The sequence below is a fragment of the Gracilinanus agilis genome, chromosome 3, assembly GCF_016433145.1.
Source record: "Gracilinanus agilis isolate LMUSP501 chromosome 3, AgileGrace, whole genome shotgun sequence".
NCBI classification, from domain to species: Eukaryota; Metazoa; Chordata; class Mammalia; order Didelphimorphia; family Didelphidae; genus Gracilinanus; species Gracilinanus agilis.
In genome coordinates this window covers 108,943,768-108,967,176 of record NC_058132.1, presented here as the reverse complement: position 1 = coordinate 108,967,176, position 23,409 = coordinate 108,943,768, and the positions used below count along the sequence as shown (strand labels likewise).

The 23,409-nt window shown below is 36.5% G+C and overlaps 1 protein-coding gene across 1 annotated transcript in view; it reads left to right on the top strand.

The window, feature by feature from the left end:
- The window catches only part of DLG2 (discs large MAGUK scaffold protein 2), a 1,542,336-nt gene that overhangs the window by 773,177 nt on the left and 745,750 nt on the right, over positions 1-23,409 (top strand). Inside the window, exon 6 of the mRNA XM_044668933.1 lies at positions 3,249-3,418. Coding sequence (XP_044524868.1) covers positions 3,249-3,418 — 170 coding nt within the window. The remainder of the gene's footprint in view (positions 1-3,248; positions 3,419-23,409) is intronic.

Genomic DNA, 23,409 nt, shown 5'->3' with positions numbered 1-23,409 from the left:
TATCTGAACTATAATGTTGGTAATACTAGCTCTAAATTCTAGGCATTAGGAATAAAGAAACCTGTAACAAAGGAAGGAAAGAGAGAAAAGAAGAGAAAGAAATTGAAAAGGAGGCATCAGAGAAAGATGGTAAATACATGTACAAAAAAGAATATAGTATTAATCATGGCTGACAACATGAAAACCTCCTAGAGGTCCTAAAAGTGCAGCCAGGTTTTCTTAAGGCGTGGAGACTAAGCTGGATTTGAACAATTTCCTCAATTGAATTTGCTAAAAAAAAACTTCAGAGTTGTGGCTATTCTAATTAACTTCAAAATGTAATTAATCTCCTATCTTCTTTCTTCCTAAATCTTACTGCTACACTCTTCCTACAACATAGCCCAAGAATGGCTGGCTTCGTGTGGTACTCTTTGCCTTCACAAGACTGGACAAATGAATTACCATTGGCCACAGTTTTATCTCTGGCCATGGTGCTGACTCAAAGCACCCAACTTGTTAAAATTCCAAAATTCAATACAAGTATTTCCTATGCACTACCATATAAAAGACATTATGCTAGATACTAAAATATAAAAAGATGAATGAATAAAATATGTTTTCTGCCTTTGAGAAGTGTACAATCTGACTAGGGAGATAAGACAGGAATACAATTACTTATAGTATATACTGAACCAGCCATGATTTTTTTAAGTGCTTTGAGTAATTCAAGGAAAAATAAATAACTTCTGGTTTGGAGAGATCTGGATGAAGGAAGAATAGAGCTGAGTGGGATATAAATAAGTGGAAATGGGCATGACAATAAAAGAATTTTCCAAATAGAGAAGGAATGAAGGGAAAGGGGTAGTGATGGTGAAACTTTTAGAGGGGTGGGTGATATAAGAAATGTCCTCAGGCATATATGGAGAGGGGGAGGAGAGCAGTCCAGCCATGTGTCCCTCTGGCTTTCTAGTAACAAACTCTGGTGAACTCTGTGCTGGGGTGACAGCACATGTGCCCACAGAGAGGGCTCTGAGTACCTCCTCTGGCATGTGTACCATAGGTTCACCACCTTGGGAACAGGGGTATTAAAGGACAGGAAGATTTTAGAAAATTGTGAATAACTAGGTTTGCCTTCAGCACAGAATATGATTAAAATAGTTAGCCTAAAAAAAGTGGTTGGTGCCAGATTATGGTGGTTTTGAATAGTATATTCAATGGTATTCACCTTATTTGGTGCCTATTGGGGGAGCCATTAAAAGTCTTTGAACAAAGAGTAACATATTTGAAACTACAAATTATTCTGGTTTGAAGAGATCTGGATGGAGAAAGAATAGAGCTGAATAGGACATAAATAAGTGGAAATGGGAGTGACCTTTCCAGATAAAGAGGGAATAAAAAATGTCATTAAATGATGAAGCAATTCTAATGATGGCTAATGATCTGGCCCTAGAGCCACAATGACCTGACTTCATGTCCCCCATCTCATAGAGACTTTGGAATATTATGCATGTTGAAAGTTAAATCATTTAACTTCTTCATGCTCTAGTTTAGTGGTATCAAACAGAAGAAATCGGGGCCTCCAAATCATATATAAGGAACCCTAGAGGCATATGTTGACTTAGAAAACCACATGTTGACATTACCTATGTTTTATTGTATTTTTGTTTATTTTGTTAAATAAATAAATAAATTTTGTTTGGTCTATACTCAGAAATGTTGCAGACCACATGAGCCCTGTGGGCAGTGTTTTTGACAGTTCTACTCTAGGAACACTCTGAGACTAAAAACTGCAGAGAAGATATTTAGTAGTGGGAATTTTCTCATTTGGGTGTTCTCTATACTAATAAAATCACATATCCAATTCCTACCTTTATTTCTCTCTGAAAGACTATTTAAAGAGTCCTAATGCTATTATACTATTCCACACAGGATTCATTATAGGTTTGAACTTGGTTGGTAATCATGGGAAAGAAAAAAGGGAATTAACGTTTCCCTTTTTTCCTCCTCATCAATATTCTAATTTCCTTAATATTTCCCTTTTCAACTAGATATTTGGAGGAAAACAGACTACCATGTGAATAGCTATTTCTCAATCCTGGTAGAAGTATTTGTAATTTTAAAACAGGTTTTTATTAATCAAATTCATCTTTCATTTGGTAATTTAGATAGAGTAATTAAATAAAATGAAAGATTTAGGCAAGATATTATATGTTTGAGGTGTGACAGGTATACAGAAAGAACAAAACTATCTGGGAGTCAGCCTAAGATGGTCATATCCTTTACTAATTTTCCTAGTTTGTTCTCTCCTATACTTCTGAAATCATGGTTTCGTTAAAATTAGCAAGTTCTCTTAAATAATGTCTCCTACAAAAGAAGAGTTTGGGAGTATAAGGGAGGAGAAGCAGAAAAGTTTATAATTCTTGATCACATATAAATTGAGGTGTGACTATCTTTCTTTCTATCAAGCTGCAATCTAACTATGGAGATATCTGTGAGACAGTAAGATGAAAAGCATAGCATTATTCAGGGAAAGCGTCCCAGAGAACCAGTAAAGCTCAGGCAAACTAAGAGGGTTTGTGTTTTCCATTTCTTTTCCTTTCTTGAAAAGCATAATCAAAACAAAAGGATGTCTTCAGGGAAGATGTACTTATTGAGCTGTGCTTCAGTCAAAAATCAGCCTGAAATGAGAAGTTAAAAATACTCTCATAGATGCACTTGTGCTTCTACAAACTCAGGCACTTGTTTTTCCATAATTTCTCTGCAGAGGTTGCACCTCATTTGCCGGAGGCATTCCTCTGGCTTTTTCCCCTCCATATTTCAGGGATGCCTATTGTGTCACCCAGATTGTCCAACTATTCTCTATCACTCTTCAGGCCCACATCAGATTGGAGCTTCACAGACTTAAAACAATAAGGGACCCTGCAGTTTATATAGTCTAGTACTCCTACTTTATAGAAGATGAAACTAAGACCTAATGAGGTTGTGTGACTTCACCAAAGTCATACAGTTAGAAAGTCACAAAAGCAGGCTTCAAACCTGATCCCACTAATTCTAAATCCACTTTTTAAAATTTATACCAGGAATTCTTAATCTGAATTATATGTATGTATATATATATGTAGGGTTTACTATAGTTTTATCCTCATCAGCAAACATTTCCTCATTAATGTTTGATAAAATTTTCCCTTTCAAATCACAGATTTAACTGGTTTTTTTATATTTGGGTTTTAGGGCAGTTCTTAATCTTTTGCTTTCCTTTTTCTTTATAGGGTCAATGACTGTATCTTGCGAGTGAATGAGGTGGATGTCTCAGAAGTCTCCCATAGTAAGGCAGTGGAGGCATTAAAGGAAGCTGGTTCGATAGTCCGACTGTATGTTCGTCGAAGGCGGCCCATTTTGGAGACAGTTGTAGAAATCAAACTCTTCAAAGGTCCTAAAGGTAATTGTTTTTAAGCTTATGTGAAACATCCTCCAATAAGACTAATATCATATAGGTAAAAATAGCTTGATAGTTGTGGGTGCCTCTACTCTTGATTTTTTTAACAGTATAAAAGCATAAATGTTAAAATACAGTAATGATTCCTCAAAATGACTTATGACTGATTCTTAGACCTGAAGGTCAGAATCGATGGAGGTTGAATATAGGCAAAAATGCTTGTATTTTTTTCTTCAGCCACTCTCTGTTAGAGGTTGGTTGTGGCATCTTTCTGACCACAAGACTGAGTCTCTAGTTACAATAAAAGATATTAGAATGCATAGATATGTATATTTTATATAAAGCATATGTGTCTATATAGAGACAAATATAGATAGATTTTGATTAAACTAATATTTACTAAATGCCTACCATTGTGCTAAGGCTTTAGATTAAATACATAAATTAAATAAAACTTAGTCCCTGCACTCATGGAGTTTAGTCTTTTATTTAATGTGTGCCAATTATCCATTCCAATAAAAACTAAAGGATTTTAAATGATTAATTTTGTTTTTTTGAAAATCTAATTATATTAGTACCATGATGGAACTATGATCCATTGATGTAGGTGTTCCCTCCTAGTCAATGAGTGAGTTATCAGTAATTTATTAATCACTTACTGTAAGCAACACATTGTACCAAATGATTCAGGATTCAAAGAAAGACCAAAAAAAAAAAAATTACTGCCTTCAAGGAATGTTCATTCTAATGGGGAGGAGTACATGCAGATAACTAGATGTGTACAAGATGCAGAGTAGAAAAAGGTAATCTGAGGGAAGGAATACAATATAGACAGATGTATATATTCCTGATAGTCATCTATAGGAGTCCATCCAAAATTATGGAAACCTTCCAGATTATTTGACATTGTATTGGATGACATGGGATTTCTATCACTAGCTCTTACTATGAGGCTGGATCCCAACCACTTCTAGTCATGCATCTCCATGATTGTATCATTTACAGAGGCTAGAGCTCCTGGTCTGGAATCAGATAGAACAGTTCAAATTCAACCTCAGATACTTACAAGCTGTGTGACCCTGGACAAGTCACTTAACCTCAGTTTGCCTCAATTTTCTACACCGTAAAATAGGGATAATATTAGCACCTACTCCCAGGGTTGTTGCAATAATTATAAAGTGCTTAGCACAATGCCTGGTACCTAATAAACAATATATACATTTTATTTATTATTATTATTAATATATACATCCTCTTCTATGCCATTCTTCATTAGTAATATGTGACAGCCTTTTCAAATCTACCATGCATCTCTCCTTTACACTCTGGGGAATCTGTTATGTTTTTGGAGACTGGCGTATCCTATGACTCCCATCAATGCAGTTTGACTACAAAAATTTTGGAGTTAAAAAATATGGGCCTTTACTTCATGGAGTTGCTTGTGATCATTAAAAGCAATACTGAAAAATATCCCAAAGCCAATCCTATCTGCTCTCTTCCTGTTGAATTTTGGGGCCAGTGCACTGTCCTTGGGAAGCATCTGTCCGAGATGTTTTCCTATCATGCATCTCAACAAAATGATAACCAGTGTAATGATCCCTGGCATAATGATAAAAATCCATGAGCAGTCCTTGACCTTGCAGAACTCCTCCCATTGTGACCCACTCAGATTCCTTATCATTATTCCAATGGAATTTTCTGTCATTGTAGCCATAGTTTCCTCGTTCGGGTTCCTTTTCATTCTCTCTGGTAGCAGTTGTCCACCCTGTCCTTCTGTTGCATCACCTGGTTGTATTTCTGGAGCCATCTGCTCTTTTCCTAGCAAATGTTTGCAGAAATTCCAGCCATGGTTCAGAATATTGTCACAAGAGCAGAGATTTAGGGCTGGAAATGGAAATTAGAGGTCATCATGTCCAACCCCCTCATTTACAAATGAGTTCACTGCAATCCAGTGAGTGTAAATGAATTACTCAAAGTTGTAGAAGCAGCAAAATGGTGCCATATTGCATAGAGCGCCTGTCCTGGAGTTAGGAAAACCCACGTTCAAATCTGGCCTTAGACTATTTGTGTGACACTGGGCAGGGCACTCAGCTTTTGTCTGCCTTACTTTCCTGAACTATAAAATCAAGATAATAATAACACCTACATCCCAAGATTCTTATGAAGATGAAATGAGATAGCACAGATATCCCTTCCACATCATGACTTTCCCCATCACAATTTTGATATATCTCAGGTTCTTCCTTCCTTCCTTTCTTCCTTCCTTCCTTTCTTCCTTCCTTTCTTCTTCCTTTACTTCCTTCCTTCCTTCCCCTTTCCTTTCTTTCTTCCTCCAGCCCGTCCTCCTTCCCTTTCCTTCCCTTCCTTTCTTCCTCCTTTCCTTCCTTTCTTTCTGCTTCCTTCCCTCCTCCTTTCCTTCCATCCTCCCAATTTCCCTCCCTTCTAGGATTATATAACAGGAAGGGACCTCAGAGGCCATCAGATATTATTCTCATTTACAGATGAAAAACCAGGGAAAAGTTAAGTGATTGTCCAAAGTCACGAGAGCAATGTAATAGGCAGGATTTAAACACTGGTCCTCTTAATTCCAGAGTTAGTAGCCTTTGCTGGTATGCATCTGAAAAATAACCCTCTGAGCAATAAAGTATCCTCTTGCCATATTCATATGTGACAGATGTATGTTTAAGTTCATGTGCTTTCTTGCTGGGAATAGCTCAGTCTGTGTAGTTGGACAAAAAAAAACAGTTATGCATAGGAAATGCTGCATACCCCAAACCACTCAGACTCATAAGGAAATAAAACACATTTGGAGATGAAAAATTGAAGTGTGAACTGTGGGTGCACATGTGGTTTGTCAGTAAATACTACATTTTTTAAATGTGTATCTTATCAAGTGACTTCTTCTCCTACCCTCCAAGCTAGAATTTAGGAGAAGCAATTCTAAGGAGGCCTGTGATTAAGCAAGTACAGAGCAGCTAGTTTCTGTGACCTGAGGCAAAGGAACATGAGGCCACAGAAAATATGAGGCTGGCTGTTTTTAGATTTACATGATGTCTTGAGAAATCAGTTAGCTGGACCAAAGCCACAGAAAAAAATAGTAAGTTGAAAAACTGCCTCTTTTTCACTGAAGCCCACTGGTAGCCTTCTCTGAAATTTGCCAGTGGCTAGTTTTGTTACATTATTGTTATAATAGCTCATATTTCTGTAGTGTTTTTAGATTCATAAAATGCTTTCCTGCCAGCAAATGTATGCAGAAAAAATACCATAAAACCAGTATTATTTTTTTTCTCTTTTTGCAAATGAGGAAACTGAGGCCCAGGGTGGGAAAAGTGGCTTGTCCCAGACTGTACCAAGTTAGTAGAAGAGCTAGAATGTGTGACTCTATCTACATATTATGTCTCTAAAGTCAGTGACTTTTCTATAAGATATGCTTAACTACAAACTACAATAATTTTTTATAGTTCTAAAGACTATCGTCACATAAGGGACACCAAGGTATCTCAGTGAATAGAGAGCCAGACCTAGAGAAAAGAGGTCCTGGGTTCAAATTTGACCTCAGATACTTCCTAGCTGAGTGACTTTAGGCAAGTCACTTAACCTCAGTTGTGTAGACCTTATTGTCATTCTGTCTTGGAACCAATACTTTGTATACGTAAGTCTAAGTATGTACACATATGTATATGATAGCCTTTATTTTATTTATTTTTAAACCTTTACCTTCAAGACAAAATAAACAAATGTATACGATAGCCTTTATTTTACTTATTTTTTCCAAATATTTGTTTTATTCCAAAGACAGAAGGTAAAGGTTTAAAATAAATAAAATTAAGGCTATCATATACACATGACCATATATACAGAAACATTTTCTCCATTGGAGGTCATACTAGCAATTCTATCTGCCCCTCAGGATATATCTAAAAATCGAAGAATAAGCAAAAAAAAGTTAATTGCAAAGCCAGCAGAATTGTCACAAAGCCCATATGCTTTACCCTATCTCTATCGACATTCACAAAATGAGCTAGGTATGTAATTTGGGATATTTCTGTACTATGCTACAAATACTTCAATTGGCAGATAGGTGGCACAGTGGATAGATTGCTAGACTTGGAGTCAAAAAGTTTCATCTTCCCAAATTCAGATCTGATCTCCAACATTTATTTACTAGTTCTATAGCTCTGGGCAAGCCACTTGACCCTGTTTGCCTTAACTTCTTCATCTGTAAAATGGACTGGAGAAGATGGCCAGCTACTCTGGTATCTTTGCCAAGAAAACCCCAAAGCAGGTCACAAAGTGTCAAATATGACGTAAACGACTGAACAAATACTACAAATACATATATTTATGCATTTATCTGTACCATATTACACACTGGTATAATTACTTTAAAATTTACAAAGCACTTTCCCAATAATTCCAAAATAGATAATATAAATAGTATTAACCCCACATTACAGGGAACTTAGGGTCAGTGGAAATGAAAACCGCCTTAAAAAGAGACATTTAGCATTAGATATTGACCAAAATCAATGCAGCCTCTTAGCCATACTGCAGATGATTGAATGTTTTGGAGATCTAGTGTCCAAATAAGCTGACTAATTGTTTAGTATGATTATGTGACTGAGATATTCTTCACTGAGATTAGATTAGATAGGCTGCTAATTGATGCAGAGGACTGAGCACTAGACCTAGAGTCTGGAAGATTTAAGTTTGATAATAATAATACTTAATAGTATCTACCTCGCAATACTGCTTTGAGGATGAAATGAGATATTTGAAAAGTGCTTAGCACAGTAACTAGAACATAGTAGATATTTTAATAAAGGTCTGCCTTCTCTTCCTTTTCTTTCCTTCCCCATCACTCACCATATTATATATTCACTAGTCATTGATTGAAACTGAATGGCTTCTTGGCCTGACTCTAATCATAAACACTGGAAGGTTTTCAGTTGGGTTCTGTGGTCCATTAAGAGTCAGGTAGCTTTACTGTCGTGCTAGTTCAGCTATTTCCTAGATATGTGATCTTGACTTTTCTCTTCTTGGGTCTCAGCTCCCTCTCCAGTAAAAAGAGGAGATTAGATTGGTTGCTCTCTGACTCACCTTCCAGGCCTAAAATTCTATGATCTTTAATTCTAATGGTGAAAACTATCCAGATAATATCAATAGGTTATCCTCGGCCGGTTTGTATTACTGGACATCAGAAGATGAAAGCTTCCAATCCAATTTCTAAGGCTGACATTTTCCCAGAGTGTGTTAGGCTTTAAGTGTGGTGATTTTCTAGAATATGGATTTTATTTGTTGAAGTTAAAACACTTAATCCCCTTCAGTCACTTCCCATGGCAGAAATTTGGAGATTAAGGGCTCCCTTTCTCCTTGTTTATTTATGTCTTTTACATAAATACTCTGATGAGCTTCCATCCCCCAAAATCCCACACTGTCTTCCTCTCAGTAGTCTGCTACAACAGAATTCCCAACTTTAATAATAATAGCTATAATAACTAATATTTATATCACACCTACCGTATGCTAAGGGCAGCTAAGAGGTGCAGTAAACAGAGGCCCAGGTCTAGAGTCAGGAAGTCTCACCTTCATAAATTCAAATCTGGCCTCACAAGCTTATTAGATGTGTGACCTTGGGCAAATCTCTTAATCCTTGCTCCTCTCAGTTTCCTTAATTGTAAAAAAAGCACCTTCCTCTCAGGGTTGTTGTAAGCATCAAAGGAGATGGTATTTGTTAAGAGCTTAGCATACTACCTGGCCTATAGTAGGCACTTAATAAATACTTGTTTCTTTCCCTCTCTTCCTCATAGAGCTGTGGTATTGAAGGGCTGTTAACTTGCCTGGAAATTAATTATTTCTACCTTTCACCCCCATGGGGCAGATTATAAAGTTTACTTTGTTTTCTTCTATGAATATTTCTTTCAAGCAGGGCAAAGCTTTGCTTTGAGCTGTGGACAAAGTGTTGGGAAAGCTTTCTGGATAATATAAAACTGTAGGTGGACCTCTTCATGATGAAAGGCTCTTCAGATCACTGCTTTGACTTTAATAGGGTTGGATGGCAAATTCAGCTGCTTTACATGATGTCCAAGAACACTGCCTTTTTTACCCACATCATTCCCATTAGAACAGAGGGCAAATCTACTTGAACACATACACAATGCAGTATTTTACTGAAATGAAATAAATCCTTATTCAAAAGCAAATGCTTAATATTTGTGTAATCCTGGAACATAAAGCATCATAACAATTCTGATCTAGAAATAAGGCCTTAGAGAATATCAGCCATAACTTGCTCATTTTACAATGGAAGAAGAGTGACTTTTCCACAAAAGTCATAGCTGTAAGCATTAAAAGTGAGATGGAAAGAAAAAATTAATATAATTTTAAGCTTCCCTGAATAGGTTTAGTGTCCAAAACGGTAGTAGTGATGGAGGTAGGGTTATCAAATATTGTCAGGATTATTGCATTTACTTCTGAGCATTTCCATTTAGGAAGGGTATGAACAAACTGGATAAGACCTAGAAAAAGCTAATCAAGATGGTGTAAAAAAAAGATTTCAGAGAGGCAGAAATTGACTTGCTATAGAGGAAAACTTCCTAATAATTAAATCTTTCAAAGGAAGAAAATAGCTATAGTCAGAAGGGAGTTTCTCAACATTAGAGCAGGTAAGTGGCGCAATATAGGATCTAGAGCATTGGACTTGGATTGAGAAAGTCCTGAATCTGAATCCTGCCACAGCTGTGTGATTCTATCACATAGTCACTTAACTCTTTTCCACCTCACTTTCCTTATATAAAATGGGGAATATAATAGCACATATCTCATAGGGATGTTTTGAGGATCTGATAGGAGCATAGGTATACTACTTTACATACCTTAAACCACTAGCTATCATCATCATCATCATCATCATCATCATCATCATTATTATTATTGCTGGAAGTTTTCAAGTATAAATAGGTTAATCCCTTAGCAGGGATGTTCTCGAGAGCATTATTGCTCAGCTTATTTGATTATTTCTGGAACTCCTTTAGACTAAAAGACTGTGAGGCTGAAATCCTGTAAGACATAAAAGGCTTGTGAGTAGAGGGATAATATGGCCAGACCTCTTCATTGTGAAGGTGATTTTGGCACCTCTAGGATGAATAGATAGAAGGATTAGAAAAATTTCAGTTGTCCAGTTGACAGGTGCTTAAGTTAAGTTGGTAGCACATGTATGGGGCACAGAGAAACAAAAAAAAAAAAAAAAAAAAAAAAAAAAAAAAAACAAAGAGAGATGCAAGGAAGAGAAAACTCAACATTAGCATTCCAGATTTTTTTATCCTGAATGGCTATCTTGAGTGTTATTAAAAGAGAGTCATGCATAGAATCATGCATTTGAACTCCCTCAGCCATTCTTGCTTAGTTCAGAGTCCAGAGAACATCATGACTTCCCCAGGATAAACTGATCACCTGAAATCTCATCGCCATGCAGATTGACTCAGTTTTGATACTCAACAACTTAAAGGGCTGGAGAGTGGAACAATAAACTTCTCCCAAACCTTCCTTTATAAAGAAATTCTCCATTTTCCATCAGCATTTCTACTTGGTTTCCACTCTGCAGAACATCATATTCCATGATTCTGCACGCCTTTTTTAGCTTCCTTTCATGCCTTCATTAGATTGCTCCTTGAGGGCAAGGACTGTCTATTTTTCTTATTTGTAACCCTGGCACTTAGCACAGTTCCCTATTAAATTGGAAAGGGACCTCAGAGACCCTATAGCTATATACCTATACCTGAATAAAATTCCTCTATATAGCATCTCCCACAGCAGTCCTCCTGCTTAAAATGAAGATTACCTATGAGGGGAAACCCACCCTCTCACTTTTGAGGAAATTGTTCTTTACATCAAACCTAAATCTGCCTCTGTACCTTCAACCACTCTTCCTAATTCTATCTTCTGTGGTGAAAGAACAAGTCTAATAGTCCTTTTACATTACAGCCTTTGAAATGTTTAAATATTGTTATACCTCACCTACTCTGAATACCTTATTCCCAATAAGATTTCTCTTTTCCAGGATAAATAGCTTCTTTTACTGATCATCCCATGACACAATCTTATGATCCTTCACCAACTTGTAGCTCCCTTTTTCATGCTCTCCAGTCTATCAATGCCCTTTCAGAAATGTGTCTCCCAGAAATAAGCACACTGTTCTAGTTGTGGTCTGAGCAAAATGCAATGGAACTCTCACTTCCTTAGTTTTATACCATCTGCTCTTCTAATCTAGCTTCAAATTCTGGGCTCTTTCAGATGTCATATCACATTCTATATGTATATAGAGCATATAGTCTACTGAAACCTCAAGATCTTATCAGACATACTTCTATCTAAGCACACCAACCCTCATCTTACACTTGTGGAAGGTTTTTTTATTTGTTTGTTTGTTTGGAACCCAAGTGAATGCTTTTAAATTGATCCTTATTAAATTTTACCATATTCAATTCAGTACACTATTCTAGGCTTTTGAGATCTTTTGGGGATTCTGACTCATCCAATATGGTAGGTGTCCTTCCAAGCTCTGAGCCATCTGTAAATCTGATAAGCATTCCATTCATGTCTTTGTTCAAGTCTGAAAAAAATGTTAAACAGTGCAGAGCCAGACAAGGATCAGGAAGTTGAAAGGGACAGCAGGTTTAGTGGGGAAGATAATTAGTTCCAGTTTGGATATATGGGGTTTGAGAAGCTAAAAGTATGCAATCCCCCTTTTTCTTACTGGAATATGTGCATCTTTCACTCTTAATCATCTCCATAGAATGAGTGCCTGGATCATGGGTGTTTCTTGAAGTCGACTTTGGGTCATATTTTATTATACTATGAATAATAATAATAATATACTATTAATAATGATGTTTTTCTTAAGACTTTGAAAACAAATGATTTTATTCTTATGAGAAAGGAGCATCAAATATTGTCACTGTATTCCCCTGAGATTCCTATATTATAATCTTGCAAGACAGCAAATGATTTTGGTTACATTTGAGTAAAGTTCATGAAATTTTCTCATCTCCCCTCACTGCCCCTGGACCAGAGCTGCTTTCCTGTTGGCTGGCTAAGATGCAGTTAATGCTATTTAAAACAAGTCCTTTTCATAGACGTTTTGATTAGTAGCTTCTTGAAATAACTTCTGGACATTAGCTCCATCCATTGACTCTCAAGATATAAAGAATCAGAAATAAAGAGAGAGAATGGAATTTCAATTTGGCAAAATTCAAAAATTTGACCTTAGGAGAGCAAATCTTAATTATTCCAGGGGAGTTAAAGACCATCAAGTATAAACATATCCCAGAGTGTTTCCCCAACCAACAATGTTGTAAAAGCATCATTATAGGTGAGGCTGAATGGCTTAGAAGAGCCAGGTCTGGAGATAGGAGGTTCTAGGTTCAGATCTGACCTCAGACACTTCCTAGCTTTGTGACCTTGGGCAAGTCACTTCACCCCCGTTGGCTTACTACTATTCTGCCTTCCTTCATCATTCTATCATGTCATTAGAGAGATTGTGAGAGACTAGTTCAGCCCCAGTTCTTCTCCACAGAATTCTCACCATGAAGCCTTAGTAATGTCTCCCCAGTGCTCCTGTCTCAGTTCTTCCAGGTCCTGCTGACTCTCCTGGGTCTTTGTCACCACCCAACCATGGCATTAATCTGCTTTCTGTCCTTGAGCCCTTCTCCCATCCCTTCTATGCCCTGCCCCACGATGTAACCTTTTAACCAGCATAGCACTCACTTCTTGCTGCATTGCCTGTACTAGCGTTCCCTTCCTGGCTTGGTAGATTTGATCCTTTCTGCTCTCTCTCTGCTTATACTTATCATATGTTCCTACCCTTCCTACTCATGCTGCCTCCTCTCTCATCGCCTACTCATTGTGAAATCTGATTTCATCCTTCCAGTATCTCTGTCCTCACAATCTCAACATTGCCCCACCCCGAGAATTATTAAAGAAACATCATCAATGCCCCCAACCATTCCCCACCTCCTGAAAAAAATACAACTTGGAGTAAATATTTTCCAGCATCCCTGGAGAAAAATGGATTCACACTTGTAGTATGTAAGTGCCCAAAAGGACAAATTCATAATTCCTAGATAGGAGAGGTTCTTTTCTCCCTTTGTGAAGATACCACGAAGAAAGCATTAAGTATTTCACTTCATTGCACACAAAAGGTCAGTATTCTTATAGAAGCCTAAAGTTGACTCTATGTTCTATAGCTAGAGAGGATTTCAGAGGCCATCTAGTCCGACTCCATTTTATAGAGACATCTAGGTAGTATAGTGGAGAAAGTGAAGATTCAAGAAAATCTGAGTTCAAATGTGACCTCAGATACTGGATGACCTTATTTAAGTCACTTAATCTCTGTCTGCATCCATTTTCCTCACCTGTAAAATGGGGATAATAATAGCACCTCGCCCTAGCCGCTGAGGCTATTGCAAGGATCACAGAAGATATTTGCAAAGTCCTTTGCACCCTGACTAGCATTGCAGATGAAGGGATGAAACTTCATAAATTATTTCTTCCTTCCTTCTTTCCTTTCTTCCTTCCTTCCTTTCCTCTTTCCTTCCTTCCTTCCTTCTTTCTTTTTTCCTTTCTTCCTTTCTTCCCTTCTTCCTTTTCTCCTTCCTTTCTTCCCTCTTTCCTTCCCTGTTTCCTTCCTTCCTCCTTTCCTTCCTTCCATCTACTACACAGAAATTAAAATTAAGGCCTAATGAGATTAAATAATTTGCTCAGTATCACACAGGCAAAAAGCAGCAGAAGTCGGATTTTATCCTAGTTTCTCTGACTCCTGAGCCATTATTTTATTGTATCTCACTGGTGGCTCAAGCAACAGCTTTACTCAGCTCTCTTTCTATGGAACTAATTATTCTCTAATGTTGTTTTGCCTAGAATCATATTGTTGTAGAATTAGTTTGGGTGGATTATTACCTTTTCCTGTAATACAGGATGTGAGTATTCAAACCCCAAGTAGCCTTTAAGTCTTTTATGGGTAATGTGAAGCTGTGATGAATTCAAACATTTTAAACATAACCATTTGTGACACAGTTTCAAGGACCTCTGTAACTGCTCTTTAAAAACATGAGGTTAAAGAGAAAACAAATGTAAAAATAATGAGAAACATGTAACATCTCAATCCCTCCCCCGCCAAAAAAAAACCCTTTGTACCTGATCAGAATACCCTATACCAGTTCCGGCCTAAATTGAAGTACATCAAACCAAAAGCAGTGACTTCATACTAAATTCATCAAACTCCCAACTAAGTAGATTTGGATTTCAAATATATTGACTAGCATCAGATCCTTCCTTTTCTATGGAACATTTTGATCTAATAAAACCAAAACCAGCAGAATACCTTATTCAATGATCTTTTCTCAGAACAAGGGTAAGTGGTCAGTCAGAAGCCTTATTCCACACCACCACGGTGGCTATACATAACTGAATTATAGCTGTAAACTTTATCCCATAGTGCAACCTAGGATAAAGTTTGAAATTAAATCCCTATTTTCCACTGCAACAAAGCAAACTGCTTTATATATCCTCTTAAAAAATTCTTATATTTCTAAAGGTGAACATTAAGGGGGAGATTTTCCACCCACACTTCAGATTTAATGAAATCACAAAAGGCCAAAATATCTGGAGTGGCTAAATCAATCAAAAGTATAAACTAGACACAGAAGAAATCCTTAATCACTTTGGGAGGAGTTAAGTTCCTTGGATGAAAAATGGTGCCATGCAGGAAACATCTCATGATTAAGTAAAAAGGTTCAGACAGACTGCATGGGCCTACTTCTAACACAGCCAGGCTGTTCAGAATGCTAAATTGCAGTAGTGGGTCTATAAAGTAGTGACCAAATTCAATGGTGAAGGATCCTTAAGAAGAAATTCCTCTTGGAGATAGGTGAGTGAGTTTCTCACACATACCCTATTATCCGTATCATGGCCTTCTAAACTTTAAGAGGGCAGGAGATCTGGAAGGTAAGCTTGAGAGAATGGCAGTATCCCTAGAGTAGAGGAGCTTAAAGACACATGAAAAGGGGACAGCTGGGTAGCTCAATGGATTAAGAGCTAGACCTGGAGATGGGAGGTCCTGAGTTTAGATCTCACCACAGATACTTCCTAGCTCTGTGACCCTGGTCACTTAACCCCTATTGTCTAGCTCTTACTGCTCTGCCTAGGAACCAATACACAGTATTGAGTCTAAGACAGAAGATACATATTTTTTTAAATAAAGAGTGTTTTGCAAATATAAGTAATTTTACATTCACAACAACTAAGGGAAGTAGACACTATTATCCCCATTTTACAAATGGAACTGAGGTAGTCAGAAGTTGAGTGATTTGCTCAGTCAGAAAGCTAGTAAATATCTGGAACAGAATTTAAACTCAAGTTTTCCTGACTCCAAATCTAAATCTATCCACTATATCACCAAGCTTCTGTGGGGTCAATGGATAGAAGCCAAAGAGAAGCAAAATTAATGTCAATGTAAACACCTATTTTCTAATAATTGAAGCCAGACAGCCTCAGATAGTTGGTTGTCTTCCATTAGAAGTATCCAAACAGATAACTATTTTTTAGAACTGTCATAAGGAGTATACTTTACTAGGCTTGGGTTGCACTGTATTCAATTCCTTGTACCTCTGAAACTCTATGATGAATATGTTTTATACACATATCCACAAATAAATAAAAAATGAAAGAGGGGAAGGAAAAAAGGAAGGGAGGATCCTGGTAAGAGAAGGAAGAAAGAAAAGCAAAAATAACTAGAAAGGTTCTGGATAGAAATTATAAGAGTAGGTATAAATTAACACAGCAGGAAAAAAGGCTTATAAACAGAATGTTCCACAGTTTGAATTTAAGTGCTTATAAAAACAATAATGCTAACATAACAAGGCAATAATACATTAACATGAATGAGATAAAGTTTTGTTTTGTTTTGTTTCTCTATATGTGGTATCATTTTCCTTGACTTAATTGATGTACTTTCCCTACATTTATCAGGATACACTCACTGGATTTTTCCCTGAATTTTAAAGATGAATATGGAGAAACTAGAACAGTATTAAGGAAATTTTACTAAAGCAAATAAGGAATTGGATAAAGGATTATACCCATCCCTCATTCAAGTCTTACCTCCTTGAAGTCTATACTGATTAACAAAGATAGCATGTTCAGAATGGTCTGCTTGGTGGCAGAGTGGATAGAATCCCAGGCCTGAAATCAGGAAAATTCACTTCCTGAATTCAAATATTGCCTTAGACACCTACTAGCTGTGCGATGCTAGGCAAATCAATTAACCCTGTTGCATCAGTTTCCTCATCTGTCAAATAAGCTGGAGAAGGAAATGGCAAACCTGTGCATAACTTTGCCAAGAAAATCCTTATTGGGTTCCCAGAGAGTGGGACATGACTGAAAAACAACAAATCTTAAGGACGATGGAGATGAATATCCTGATACCATGCCACATTTGGAGTATTATACAGGAAACTGAAATCCAATATAAGTAAGAAGCACTCTGTGAGTTCAAGTAACCTGGCCTAGATGACCTATTCTCCAGAGTTCTTTAAAACCAAACAGACAAACAAACAAAAAAAAACCATCAGACTGCTTGATTCCTGATAATAATCTGTTGAGGAATGGTACTAAAAGAGGAAAGTTTCTCCTAGACTTGAAATGCATGCTTTTTTTTTTCAAAAAGGGAAAGCATCAGTTTGAATCAGTCTTTGAAGAAAGATTTAACAAACCTATTCCATGCTTTCTAGTTGAAATCCTTCTCTTGCTTTAATGCAGGGGCTTTTGACCTGGAATCCTTGAACTTTTAAAGAATGCATATTTTAATTGCTATATTTCAATATTATTGGCTTCCTTATGATCTCACATATTTATTCATTTAAAAATATTCTGAAATGGGTCTACAAGCTCCACTAGATTGCCAAAAGAGGACCATGACTCAAAAAAATAAAGAATCCCCTCTTTGAGGCTATAATCAGTTCCTGTCTCTTCCCTAAAGACTTCCTAGATGCTCTAGTGATAAGTGATCACTTCCTTAAATCACCAGACACTGTCTTTGGCTGCTTCTATAAAGACTGGATCTGTAATTTTATTGGCTCAGAAAATTCTCAGAGGTGAGGAAATTCCATTTACAATTCAGGACAGTATCTTCTCTGAAACTTATAGACTTAGAGTGTTACATAAGAGGATTGAGTAGATAAATAACTTGCCAAGGGTCACAGAGCTAGTATGTATCTAAAGCTGGACTTAAACTCTGATCTAACATCTATTTTTCCATGTCTTAAATTTCAAGGAAGCCCTCCCATTCATTATACCTTCTATTTCTCACACTGCCTGGAACATGGTAGGAGTTTAATAAATATACCTAAATTATAAGTATTTGTGCAAATATCATTTCCTCTGTGTTGGACTATAAACCCCTTGAAATGCAGGTAATGTGTAATCCTACATCTCTCTGTTTTTAGTACCTAATATTGTGCCTTGAACATAATAGATACCCAACAACTAGATATTAAGTCAATATGGGACTAATACTAACTGGCATCTCAGCCCTGTCCTCCCAAAGTTGTTATGAACTTTTAAAGGAATCATAAGGAGAAATGTTTTAAAGAGTTAAAACTATTATATTTTAAAAATTGGGTGTGGAGGAAAGAGAAAAAAGAATGAATAAATGAGTAGATGAATGAGTGAATTATAATTTATTAAGTACTTAATATGTATTAAGCAGGATACAAATACAAAAGTGAAATTGTCCTCGCTCTTAAGGAACTTATGGTCTAATAGAGACATAGTAGAAATTTGACCTAGGATAGTGACATAGAGATTAAAAGTAGATATGTGGGGGGCAGCTGGGTAGCTCATTGGATTGAGAGCCAGGCCTAGAGACAGGAGGTCCTGGGTTCAAATCTGGACTCAGACACTTCCCAGCTGTGTGACCCTGGGCAAGTCACTTGACCCCCATTGCCTACCCTTACCATTCTTCTGCCTAGGAGCCAATATACAGAAGTTAAGGGTTTAAAATTAAAAAAAATAATAATTAAATTTTTTTTTTAATTCAAAAAAAGTAGATCTGTGGGGTCAACTAGATGATTCAGTAGATAGAGAGCCAGTCTTGGAGTTGGGAAGATCTGGATTCAAATCTAACATCAGACACTTCCTAGCTGTGCCATTCAAACACTTCCTTTCTTTGCCATGAACTGAGTTTTTTTTTTAGGTGGGAGGCATTGAAACAAAGACTTACCCCTAAACCTTGTGGTATAGCAACTATACAGTTAAAAATCCAAATAGCACTAAAATTTATTATTTAATATTTGTACAATAAGCTTCCCAATTTTGTTTTTTGTTTCTTTTTTTAAACCCTTAACTTCTGTGTATTGGCTCCTAGGTGGAAGAGTGGTAAGGGTGGGCAATGGGGGGGTCAAGTGACTTGCCCAGGGTCACACAGCTGGGAAGTGTCTGAGGCCAGATCTGAACCTAGGACCTCCCATCTCTAGGCCTGACTCTCAAGCTACCCAGCTGCCCCAAGCTTCCCAATTTTGAAGAGTCAACATTTTTGGTGAATAGCTCAAAAGAAAAGACTTCTTTAAAAAACCTGTAAAAAATGTGTAAAAAAAATTTTTTTAAAGAAAAAAGAAAGAAAGAAATGTGCAGGGCATTGGTATCCAGAAAAGCCACACAATGAATCAGGTTTTAAATGTATACATATAGGGGATAAAGGGGCCTCCAAACAGAATTGAGCAACATTTACAGATTTGTATCTGATAGAAAATTAAGTTTAAAGAGTTTGGAACTTGTTTAAGGTTATGTATGTAGAAAGTGGCAAACCCAGAACTGGAAACCAGGTCTTCCAAGTGGAAGGCAATTACTCTTTTCATTATGTTACATACATTTGATAGTATAACATTTTTCTGTAATAGTAAAGTGTAATTCTATTTTGGAGTTATTTTGTAAGCAGAATATGTTATATATTTATAAATTAGTAATTATTTTGTTTTATAGAAGATTATTTTATCTTGAACTAGTACAGAAACAAGAGGAATCTCAATATTTCAGACTTATAACCAGAGCCCTGTGCAGACTAGGCACCATCTGGGTGAAAACACTTTGGCACAATTGTGATCTGTTTAGTATTCTTGACTCATTTTCAAGCCTTGTGAGAAAAAATTTCATAGTGTTCCTTCCAAGAGATCTCCCAGCCTCAGTGACACAATCTGGGACACTTTGTTTCTCTTTTATGTTTCTTTGTGTATTTGATCATTTTACATGTGAATCATACAATCTGAGATGGAACCACCTCTGTAGACATTTAGTCCAGGGCAGTTAATCGGATATGAAGTATTCATCAGCTATTTACTGTGTGCCAGGGGAGTGCTTGGTGGCTCACTGGATAAAGTGCCAGGCCTCGGATCTGGAAGATTAATCTTTTTGAGTTACAATCTGACCTCAAATATTAACTAGCTCTGTGACATTGGTCAAATGACTTCATTTTTTTTTTGCTTCAATTTCTTCCCCTGTCAAATGAGCTAGGGAAAGAAATAGCAAACATTCCAATATCTTTCCCAAGAAAACCCCAAATGGGTTCACAAAGAATTGGGCATGACTGAAAAACAACTAAAAACAACAACAATGTGCCAGGCATTGTGATAATTGTTGGTGATACAAAGAAAGGCAAAAAGATGGATCCTTCCCTCAAGGAGATCACATTCTAATGGTGGAGAGGGTGGGGTTACAGCATGCAGTCTAGGTACATATAAGATGTGGGAGTCTTTAAAACCATCAGCAAGCATCTGCTATGGGGATAAGTTAGAAGCCTTCCCAATAAGATCAGGAGTGAAGCAAGGATGCCCATTATCACCTCTATTATTTAACATTGTTCTAGAAATGCTAGAGATAACAATTAGAGAAGAAAAAGAAATTGAAGGGATCAAAGTAGGCAAAGAGAAAACTAAACTGTCACTCTTTGCAGATGACATGATGGTCTGCTTAAAGAACCCCAGAAAATCAACTAAAAGACTAGTGGCAATAATTAACAACTTTAGCAAAATTGCAGGGTAGAAGATAAACCCACATAAATCATCAGCATTTCTATATATTTCCAACACATCTCAGTAGCAGGAGTTAGAAAGAGAAACTCCATTTAAAATCACTCTGGACAATATAAAATATTTAGGGATCTATCTGCCAAGACAAACACAGAAATTATATGAACACAACTACAAAACACTTTTCACACAATTAAAACTAGATCTAAACAATTGGAAAAACATTGATTGCTCCCAGGTAGGACAAACTAATATAGTAAAATTGACAATCCTACCCAAATTAATCTATTTATTCAGTGCCATACCTATCAAACTACCAAAAAAACATTTTTATAGAATAGAAAAAATAATAACAAAGTTCATCTGAAAGAACTAAAGATCAAGAATATCAAGGGAAATAATGAAAAAAAATGTGAAGGATGGGGGAGGCCTAGTAGTACTATATCTTAAACTGTATTATAAAGCAGTGGTCATCAGAACAGTATGGTACTGGCTAAGAGACAGAAGGAAGCAGAAGAGAATAGAATAGGGGTAAATGACCTCAGAAAGCTAGTGTTCAAATAACCCAAAGATCCCAGCTTTTGGTACAAAACCCACTATTTGACAAAAACTACTGGGAAAATTGGAAAATAGTATAGGAAAAATTAGGTTTAGAACAACATCTTATACCCTATACCAAAATAAATACAAAATGGGTAAATAACTTAAAAATAAAGAATGAAATAATAAATAAATTAGGAGACATAGAATACTATTCCTGTCAGATCTGTGGGAAAGGAAGGAACTTAAGACCACGCAAGAGATAGAGAACATTGCAAAATGTAAAATGAATAACTTTGATTGTATCAAATTAAAAAGGGTTTGTACAAACAAAACCAATGCAACCAAAATTAGAAGAAAAGGAACAAATTGGGAGAACATTTTTATAACAAAACTCTCTGACAAAGGTTTAATTTCCCAAATATATAAGGAACTAAGTCAAATTTACAAAAAAATCAAGCCATTCCCCAATTGATAAATGGCCAAGGGACATGAATAGACAGTTCCTACATGATGAAATCAAAACTATCAATAAGCACATGAAAAAGCATTCTAAATCCCTCCTGATTTGAGAAATGAAAATTAAAACAAGATGTGGGTGTCTAGACAGAGACAGACAGACAGACAGATGGCTAGATAGATACATAGATATGTCTATAAATAAAGGCATATAGATCTATGCACATGCTGATCTATGTATGAATAATTATAGATAAGAGGTAATCTCAAAGGAAGGAACTGACAGCAAGGAAGGAAAGGAAACTAAGAGGCATAGGTGAGGAGGAAGAATATCTCATACATGGAGGACAGCTGGTAGAAAGGCAGAGTCAGGAGAGAGCAAGAATAGGAACTGGCAAAAACAAGACCAGATATTGCTAGATTTTAGACTTTGAGGAGGAAAATAAAGTGTAAAAAGACTACACAAGAATCATAAACCTTTCTATATCTCATTTGACAAGTAGCCATCCATCTTTTGTTTAGAGAAACCAATTGAGTCAGCACTTGCTGAAGGAGCCCATTTCACTTTCAGATAGACAGCTCTATCGGGTAGTTTTTTGTTTTTTGTTTTTTTGCTGTTGTCATTATGTGAAACCAAAATCTATTTCTCTTAGACCTTCCACTCGTTTCTGCCTGTGCTGCCCACTGGGACCAAGAAGTATAAGTCTAATTCCACTACCACATGGCAGTCCTTCAAATATTTTAACAGAGCTAACACCTTCCCACCCCAATATATTGTCTCCAGACTAAACATCCACAGCTATTTCAGCTGTATTATTAAATAAGGCAGATGCTAATGGATTGAAAAGTGGCTAAGCAAATTAGCGGCCTTAAAGGTAATGAAATATTAATGTACTTTAAGAAACTATGACTATAATAGATGCTAGAGAAGCATAGGAAGATTTATAAGGAATAAAACAGTCTAGGCATTTCATGCTCATACAACATGAACTCAAGACCTTTCACTATCCGTGTTGCTCTCTTCCAGACATTCCAGTTTACCTTCTTAAAATGTCTTACTTAGAATGGCAGTTAGTGCTCTAGAAACCATCTGATTAGGATAAAAGTCAAATGAATTTATCACCTCCTTATTCTTGAAAATTGTGCCTCTCTTAATACCACCTCAGTCCAGATGGGCTCTTTTGGTAACCATAAAAGTACATGGTTGACTCATATTAATTTTTCAGTCTATGACAACCCTTGGATTTTTTTTGTTTGTCTTAATGCAAATTCATGTCTAGTCATACTCTCCCTATCTTTTACATAACACATTGAATTTTTTATTCCAAATGTAACATATTACATTATCCCTATAAGATTTCATCTCATCTCATGCAATCTGATCTTTCTAGATCAGGAATTCTTTTTTTTCTATTCAAATTTTATTTTATTTTTAGGTCCATAATCCCTCCCTGTCAGATGTCTCTTCCCACCCAACCCACTTTAGGAAAGCAAGAAAAACAAAATTTATTACAAATATCTATATTCAAGTAAAAATATTCACAAATTGTCACTGTCCATAGGGAAAAAATACCTCAATCTGCACCTTTGAATCCATTATCTCTCTATCTGGAGGTGCATATAACGTTTCATCATGAGTCCTCTAGAATTGTTAGAATAGGGACTCAATACTGGAATTGATTCTAGAGGGATTTAAGAACATAGATATAAAAAAATACATCTTGAATTTCACTAACCTTTAGTTTCCTTTTAACCTTCTCTATTTTATTACATTGTATTTGAAAACATAGTTCCAAGAAGATGTCCAGGCTGTACCACCCTGCCCAAGGAGTCCATAATACCTTAATAATTTAAGGAACACTGTCAAGATCTTTCTGAATACTGATGTTTTTTTCAGTCCCTCATCTCTCTCTCCAA